The following is a 9,525-nucleotide window of genomic DNA, read 5'->3' as shown; positions in this document are numbered from 1 at the left end:
TACATCTCCATTTTGAGGCTTCTTCTCCTCCATCATTGGGAGGCCCATTTTAACCCATCTCTCCCTCTTGGCGTCTCAAATCCAACTCAACACTAGGCTTGTGCAAAACAGAACACGTGACGCTTGACACGTCACCTCTGTCCCTGTTCAGATACTTTCTGGTGTAAACTGACGAGGCCACAGAGTTTTGACATGTTTGACAACCTGTCAAAATATGGCGATTCCAATCTTTTGTCCATTCAACTCTAGATATATAGATATTTATATCGCTAAATAGCTAGCTGGAGAAACAGGTACATTGATATATACACAGATAATTAGAAAGTGACAGAAAATTATTTGTTATCTGTCTAACAAATTCATTACTTTAAATACATCTATTAACCAAATAACTCTCATCCATTTTTGCACTGATAAAACAAGTTTAAAACATTAAGTGATATATGCTAATCAAATAGCTTAGAAAAAGTATGTTTGAAGACTATTTGCCTGAGAGAAATGACTTATGTGTTTTGTTAATATTGTATACTAGACCAGAAAACTGATAAAGCTCTCCCTCGACCCAGGACTGCACCATAATAAACAAAGTCTCTGACAGCATAGACACAGCACTCTCCCTCGACACTAGCGCACAAATACATGTAGTTGGTGACTTCAATGTCTACCACAAAAACTGGCTTGGATTCTCTACTTACACAGATGCAGCGGGCAGCACAACACATAGCTTCTCTATATCTCACTCACTATCACAAATGGTTATGTTTCCAACCCGTTTCACTGACCATCAAGAACAACAAGCATCACTTCTAGATCTGTTTCTGACTACAGTTCCCGATGATTGTATAACAAATGCTGACAACCCACTCGGGAACGCTGATCATGCAGTGAAAATGGTCGCAATCGCCCTAAATTCTAGACCCAAAACTGAAGAGCCAGTGCTCAAAACGAGATATTATAAAAAGACTGATTGGGAAGCCATCAGAGATCTTATCAGAGATGCCCCATGGGGAAATATTTTTTCTCTTCCTGCTGAACAGTGAGCAAATGAGACCACTGAATAGTTCAAAATGGCAAATGTTCCCATGCGGAAATTTTATAGCAAGCCCCATTCTCCCCAATAGTTTACTTTGACTTGCGCAACTGCCATTGCTCTAAGGCAGCATGCATACCGCAAATTTAACCGACATAAGTCCAGTTCAAACAGACAGAACCATATAGAAGCTAGAAGTAACGTTAAGAAAGAAATAGCGACAGCTAAGAGAGAATTTACTGAAACCACTAAAAAACGCATAGAAGCACAAAAATTAGGAACTCGAGACGTCTGGAAAATCTACAACAGTGTAGTAAAAATGGGCAATCAACAATTCCCTCACTAATCAACAATCATGAGGTTGTTTGTTCAGCAACCGACAAGGCTATCATGTTTTCCTCAAACTCCACACTGGACTCTTCCAACCACCCCCTACCTGATTTTCCTTTGCGGACAGACGCCACGCTAGACGATCTGAAAATCACCCCTGCTCAGATGCATGCTATCATAAAAAACCTTGACACTTCAAAAGCATGTGGACCTGATCTCATCCCAGCTGTGCTATTAAAAAAGTACTCAGCTGAAGTAGCTCCAGTTCTCTCCAAACTCTACAACAAATGCCTTAATGAATCTTGCTTTCCCGGCTGTTGGAAAACTGCTTCTGTGGTACCAGTATTCAAGAATTCTGGCGAAAGAACTGACCCATTAAATTATCGCCCCATTAGCCTCCTCCCACTTTTCGCCAAAATATTTGAGACCATAATTAACCATGCTCTAGTCCGGCGCCTTACAGATGCTAAACTTCTGACTGACAAACAATATGGAGTTAGACAAGCCCGTTTCACAGCAGACATCCTCACTGTAATCTCTGAACGTATATACCATTCACTGGACAAAGCGGGGGAGGGCAGAGCGGTAGCTCTAGATATATCTAAGGCTTTTGACAGGGTATGGCATGAGGGTCTCCTCAGGAAAATTAGATCATACGGTATCACTGGTAGAATACATAACATGATTAAATCCTTCTTAGATAAGAGAAAAATCCAGGTTGTCCTCGACGGTCGTACATCTAAACAATATGATATAAATGCGGAAGTGCCTCAAAGATCTATTCCTTGAACCTCTATTGTTTCTAATATATATAAATGACCTCTCCGACAAAATTGCCTCTGAGATGGGTATATATGCTGATGACACCACACTATAAAAGGCACGACAGGAAAACTAATGAACACATATCTAAAGAAATGGCAAAAACACTAGAGGATGACCTCCAATCAGTAGTGGAATGGGGACAAAAATGGATGGTCACATTCAATGCTACCAAGACTAAACTGGTTTCATTCAATAATTACAAGAAACCTTCTCTACCACCAATAGCAATGGCTAGTGACTCTTTATCTGAGAATACATCTTTCAAACTCCTTGGTCTAACATTCACAGGAAACATGAGTTGGAACAATTACATTGAAGGCATTGCCAGGGCCGCTGCGAAGAAGGTAGGCTCTCTCTATCGTGCTAGAAAACTACTAACAACCGAAAGTATCCTGTACCTCTTTTAGGCCACCATTCGCCCATGTATGGAGTATTGCTGTCACATTTGGGCTGGTGCATCTGCTACTAGTTTCTCGCTCCTAGACAAGGTTCAAAAGAGAGTCGCCAATCTGATAGGCCCTGAACTGTCATCTAAGCTTCAGCCTCTGTTCCATTGATGAAATGTTGCATCCCTCTGCCTGTTCTATAAGTATTTTAATGGTGAATACTCTGGCGAACTGCAGACACTTGTGCCCCCACGACGTAGACACCCTCGACAAACCCGACAGGCAGCTAAATTCCACCCCCACACAATAGAGATCCCTTGATGTAAAAGATCTTTCTACTCCAGTAGTTTCTTCCCCAGAACCGTTAGACTCTAGAATTCCATTCCAGGTCCCTGCTTCCCCAACTGTACTGACATGTAGAAGTTCAAGTGTAACGTGAACCGACATCTTGCTGCCCAAATCCCTACATAGTACCCCAGTAGTTGTTGCCCCTGATAGTAGCCCCCTACACCAAAGTGGCAATTTGCCTTGTTTGGGGTGAAAATGTAATAAAAAAATAAAAAATATTCCAAAGGTGCAATAAACTGATAATAGAGTATTACATTTAATGATATATGTTAATCTCAAAATGCTCAATATTCTTGATAGAGCATGTGTGTTTAAACATCACATTGCCCTAGAGCAAGAAGCTGAATGTGTATTGTATACTAGGTACTTAGTGTTAGTAAAGAAAGAGGGAGAAAAGGTATGCCCTGCTAGTATTTAGATAAAGCCAATTAAAAGAATTTTTTTTTTTCAACACAAGACAATATGAAGGAAATATACAGACAGGAATGCTCAACGCATGTAGCCTTGTACAAAACTAGGAGAGGGCTTGTTTCTGAATGTGAAAGGTGGTTGAAAATCAATTAGGAAATGAGGTTGAACTAATACAAACCTTCCTCACCGTGGTAGTGTCAGAGTTACTTGGCTAACAGGACTAGTGAAAATTCAGTTGTCAATATCAAGATGCAACGTACTCTGCTGGTCTCTGTCAAGCAAGGACATGTCAGGTGGAGAACTGCGAACTCATAGAACGACAATATGCTTCTTTGTATGTTTTGAGCCAAACCTTCTCTACCTTTGTATGCAACAATCACTCAACCTTGCTGTTTTCAGTGTCATGGATCCTTTTTAATAATGTAGGTATAACAATAGCTACGGTCAATGATGAGGATATGCAGACCATCCTTTGTTGGCTCTTTTCTAAAGTTTGAGTTGCTCAATAACAACTATACACAAGAGTACTGGAAGGTTTTCTTTCTTTCATATCACCATCAGCATTATTGGCACACAAAGCATTTACTACTAGGGAAAGGAATAAACCTAATGACAGTGGAATTAATAGGAAGCACATGGATTGAAAAAGGTTTTCATAAATTGTTGTTGTATCCTTTTCTTGATGCAAGCCAAACAGCAGTATTTAACAGTAGGAGTAATGAAATGGATACAAGCACAGATTGAAGGCTTGTAAGTCTTTTCAATGATTTCATAGACTAATTTCACTTGATGCACTCCCTCTTATGTATACTAAATACGAGAAAAAAAAAAAAAAAATTGAAAGAATATGGTAAAACTTTTTATAAAAATGTATTGGATTCAATTAAAGAGTAGAACAAATCGAACTTGTACTCTCCGGTTATGGGACCATAACTCCACATATCTTATAAGCTTCCTTTATAAGACAGATAACTTTATTTAAAATATTTCATATAAGCCCCAAAAATGTGCATCTTTTTAATCATAATTTTTGAATTCATCCAGTTTTTTTCTCACCATATTTTACCATTTCTCAGCATCAAATTACAAAAAACACAAGCTTAACCTATAAAACTTTAGAATTTATATGTTCGAAGCATGGCTGAAAGCAAATGTGGGAAGTTGGATGAAAAACACTTCAACTTCTGAATTTGGAGTCAGTTTATTTTACATCCAGTTCCTAACTAAAATTCCGGACTCGAATACAACACCTCTGGCAGAAAGGTTAAGCAGTTTTGCATTAGCAGCAATCTGTTTTGAGAAAAGAACTAAAAAAATTATCAGACTGATACTTATAAAAACTATATTGAAAAATAATCACATTTTATATTTAATTAATGAAATGATACCTCAGTATATACATTATTATATGTATGATGATAAAGGGATAAAAGAAATCCAATGGTATGAATCAAAAATGAAAGAGGAACACCTAATAACTCAACATTTCATCCACTGTTTTGTGGGGTTTTTTTTTTTAAGAATGAAAAAATAAATGAATAAATAAAAGCAGTACATGATATCATACACAACTTTTAGTTTTTTCTTTGCTCTTGAAAAAAACCCACATTTCAGTGGATAAAACATTAAGCTATCAGGTCTTTCTTTTGCAATTTTTGATTTCTATATACTGATATAGATATGTATGTATATATATCTTCTATATAAATAAAATGAACTTATTTTTTCCCGTCGGATTTTGACCTTAATAGGATTAAAAATCAAGATATTTCATGCAAATATAATATGCACAAACGGCAGAACAATATCTGAGGTGTGTTATAGGCTTATTATTTCTCAAATTCCTCGATAATCTTAGATTTCTATACTTTTTCTGCTGAGAAGTCATGGCCAAAATCGGTTAAGATCAATGGAAGTGGTAAAATATTTTCTCTCTAATAAATTCCTCCTCCCCCTGCCACCACTTAACACCGTTTGGGGATCGTTCACAAGGAACAGTTGAGAGGAGAACACCGGTTTGGCTTCGTAGTTCTTTCATGTGAAGTTATTTAAAATCACTAAACTAAGCTGCAGTGCTCTGTGGCGTAGTGGTTAGCGTGCTGAACAATTCACGTTATATTTTCACGTTCGCGCCGACCTACCGTGGTCGTTTTTTTTTTTTTTTTTTTTCCTAAACAACTGGAATAGACTTTTCTTGGTGGCCGAACTGTTAACGTTGCAGATGTTTTGTTTTTTTTCACACTTTATTTTCCTACTTTTACTCATGACTCCGGGTTTGATCCTTCCTACTTACCTACCATAACATTTTTTTAAAACTCCCCCCCCGTCCCGGAAACAAACACTCGGGCAACGCCGGGTACCCCCGCTAGTATATATATAAATGTGTGTGTGTGTGTGTGGATATAAAAAAGCATGAAAACTAACAGATAGAGTTTAATTATAGCAAATATATAAATGTTGTCAAGAAAAAGTCTGGAAGACTCCAAAAATACCATGCAATCAAACTGATTACATTTTATTATGTCCATTCATACGTTCACACATGCTGATATGACAGGAATCACACCGTTTTATTTTAAGATTTTTTTTTTTTTTTTTTTTTTTACAATATACATCATTTTTCTACAATGTCAGAATAAAATGACACAATCCTGCCCTCCCCACGAGAAAAAAGAAAAAAGTCATTAAAAACAGTCTATAATGGTGGCCTTTTGCAGAATTCTTGGAGACATTTTTGAGAAGACAAATGTCACTGATCAGCAATGATATATTATCATGTAAACGAATTATCCCTCCCACATACATACGCACATCCAAAAACAGGAAATAGTTCATTATCCTCCTTGGCACATTTTTTTTTATCCGAATTTTTTTATGTAATATTTATGACAAAAAAAAAAAAAATTTTTAAAGGGGAAGGGAATAAGTTTTTATTTAAAATAATTTTAAAAAATGTTGGTTTTGATTTCGAAAATTATTTAATGTTTTCCATTTCAAGTCTAAAAATTTTAGGTCGGTTAAAAATCATGGAAAATACGAAAAAAAAAATGTAAAATGAAAATTTCAATATTTTTCTTCACATCTAAAAGTTTTGGCCAGGGAGGTGGAAAAAAAAAAATTAAAACTCAAAATCCCAACTGAAAACAGTTGAAACTAATACATATATATATATATATATATATATATATATACATATATATATGTATGTAATTTGCAAGTGTGTAATGAGTGTCCAGATTTGGAAAGATAATGTAGGTCTAAAGACTCAGTTGTTGTCAACACTGGAATCCTCGTGAAAATCATTGCCTGCCGTGGATGAGGACGCATCACTACTGTCTGACGGACTGACATTCTGCGTATCTGTTGAGGATCGTCTGTCTTTCTTAGGTTGAAAGTCTGTAATTACAACAGTCACACTTCCCACTGTCACGGACATATGAGTTGCGCTACTTCGGTCAACGTTCTTTAATCGTGGTGGTCTGGAAAGAATTAAAATAAACAATTAATAAAAAAACAAAACATGGACAGTAATTTAAACAACAAATAATGTTAACAAGTTACTTGGTTAAATATGAAATGAAATCCAGTAGTCAAAAAGAGCTTGTGTCCCCCATGAACATTTTTTACAAGTGAGGAACCTCCAGGTCACAGACAAACAAATTCCGCCCCATTTCAGATAGCCTCATAGGAAGAAACAGAATTATTAGATTGTATTCATTTTTCTGAAGTTATTGAGATCAGGATTGATTATTCATATTCTTTGAATTCTTCAAACCACTGTTCTCATTTTGAGTTTTATTTTTACAATATCTGTCAATGTAACCTCCGACCTTCAGGTATATCCTATATAACTTAGAAATCTTCATATCAAACTCTAGAATCTGCATAGAATGTTGAACAGAACCCTTTCTTAATCCACAAGGTTAGCATGCTCTTCTTCCTTCAGTCACGATCATGTAGATATCCTAAGGAATTCACAATTGTATTTTAAGTGTCACCCACACCAAAGATTAAACCTTCAACTTCCAGAAAATTAAATTTACAAATGAATTTACCATATATTTTATCCACTACAGCATGAGTCCTTGAAAATAACATTCCAAATAAGATAATAGATTATAGTTGATTTTTTGTATCAAAAATATTTGGTTACTAAGCTCATTTGTTGGATATCTTTTTTTTTTTAATCAATAATTCATTTCATAAATCAATAATTGAATTTCACCTTTAATTGAGGGAGAAAAATATTTACACTAATTCCTCATATATGTAAGAGGAATATACAGATAACTTTATTCAAAATATTTCATATGATCAGCCCCAAAATGTCCATCTTTTTTATAATTTTTAAATTCATGCAGTTTTTCATAAATTCATGAAGTTGTTTCAAAATTATATTACAAAGAAAACGAAAAAGAGTGACATTTTAATTATTGGTTATAAATTTGTCTTCTCTACACCTAATGTCAGAACGATGTCCACATTGGCAGAATAATAACGCCATATATTCTTTACCGAATGAAGATTAGTTATGAACTCATTTCTGTTTAACATTAGAAAAGACCGCATTTAAAGCTCATACTGTTCATGCAACAGTAATTACCTGTTTGCCTTCTTTGTTGAATTACTGTTGTTTTTCTCTCTTTTGATATTACTTTTTTCCTTCTTTGGGGGAGGTGCAAATTGTTGAGAATTTTGCTGAGGATTTGGCTGAGAGTTTTGCTGAGGGTTGGGCTGAGAATTTTGTTGAGAATTTTGCTGGGGGCTTGGTTGAGAATTTTGCTGGGGGCTTGGTTGAGAATTTTGCTGGGGGCTTGGTTGAGAATTTTGCTGGGGGCTTGGTTGAGAATTCACTTGAGAGTTTTGCTGAGAGTTTTGTTGAGAGTTCTGTTGAGAGTTTTGTTGAGCAACATGAGTATTCAATCTGGGTTTTCTGAAAGCAAACAAATTAATACAAAGCAATAAACACAAAGGTTGAACAAATATATATTTATAATAAAATTGCAGAAAAGGTTAGTTGCAGGTTGTAGGATTTGTAAATTCTAGTAAAAAAGATTAATGAATGTCAATTTTGTATAAACCTTTATTACACAACATATTTTGCTGGTGCATAAAAATGGTGGGTGTTGCAGTAATAGATCAATAGGTCAAGAAAAGAAGGTGCACAGAAAACTGAAAATATCTCTAAATATCTGAGAAGAATACAGTTGGGATTAGCTTTCTGAGAGGAACAATGTCCAGGGTCATCTATGGGTGATCCCTAAAATGAAGACCATTCCAGCAACCATTAAATAATGACCACTAACAAAAGGGCAGAATCAGTAAAGGTGAAAAGATTTCAGGCAAGGGAAGAGAGGGGGGTCAGAGTCAGAGGAGGAGAAAAAAGAGAAAGTGGGAGTTCAACGTTTGAAGTTGGCAGTTGGTTTTTGAGGGAGTTATGAAGCAGTTTGGTCACGAGGCTTCTCCAGGCAGATCGGATCTCCTAGAGCTCTCAATGAAGGACAGCATTAATGTTTTTTTTTGTATTTTGGTTTGGTCAGGCAAGGATCTGCTGGTTCAAGTCTGTCATTCAACTACGTAAACGGAGACCAATTGTAATCTTCAAAAATATTCTTTGTTTATAAATTATAAATCATGGTTTTCATTGGTGTGAGGATTCTTTGTTGCAGCACTGTCTGGATCAATAAACAATTTAAGCTGGACACAACATGTACAACGATTACATAGTGATGCAGTGGATGCTTGCAGACAGGTTCACACTGTGTTTAAAAGAATTTATTGATGCCACCATCAACCAACAACTTCTGTAATTTATTCAAGTGTTAACCGTAAAATGTTAAAGGAATTGGGGTTTGTGTTGTTGTTTTTACTCAACTATAAGACTATTTGACAGAAGATAAAGAAAACTATTATATTTAAGGATCGACCATGAGTGACGCATTCTTTGGATGCTAGTCTAGACAATGTGATATGGAGGACAGGCTGCTACTAACGTACTGTACTGCTGATGGATCCAAAGGAACAACAAAGCTAATATAATTTGGCAGAATATAGTAGAATAAAGTTGTTGGTAATGCTAAATTGTCTAAGAGGTTCCCCACCATGTTTTTCCGTGAAGTTTACTCCTGGAGACATAAGTAGGCATTCCACATGAAAAAGGCGGTTTGAAATTGGAATTTATCTTCTCCTAGATGA

The 9,525-nt window shown here is 35.9% G+C and overlaps 1 protein-coding gene across 12 annotated transcripts in view; it reads right to left on the bottom strand.

Annotated features, from left to right (window-relative positions):
- Window positions 1-5,819: 5,819 nt before the first annotated feature.
- Window positions 5,820-9,525, bottom strand: part of LOC145266748 (uncharacterized) — a 141,504-nt gene continuing 137,798 nt past the window's right edge. For all 12 annotated transcript variants that reach the window (XM_080122666.1, XM_080122651.1, XM_080122749.1 and 9 more), the window contains 2 exons: window positions 7,934-8,263; window positions 5,820-6,809 (listed from right to left, as the gene is read on the bottom strand). In XM_080122666.1, the coding sequence (XP_079978792.1) occupies window positions 6,596-6,809; window positions 7,934-8,263 (544 nt within the window). In that variant the 3' untranslated portion in view covers window positions 5,820-6,595. The remainder of the gene's footprint in view (window positions 6,810-7,933; window positions 8,264-9,525) is intronic.

The sequence above is a fragment of the Euprymna scolopes genome, chromosome 1 (assembly GCF_053919585.1).
Source record: "Euprymna scolopes isolate OS-2025 chromosome 1, ASM5391958v1, whole genome shotgun sequence".
In the NCBI taxonomy this organism is placed as follows: domain Eukaryota; kingdom Metazoa; phylum Mollusca; class Cephalopoda; order Sepiida; family Sepiolidae; genus Euprymna; species Euprymna scolopes.
This window is presented reverse-complemented; position numbering and strand designations above follow the sequence as displayed.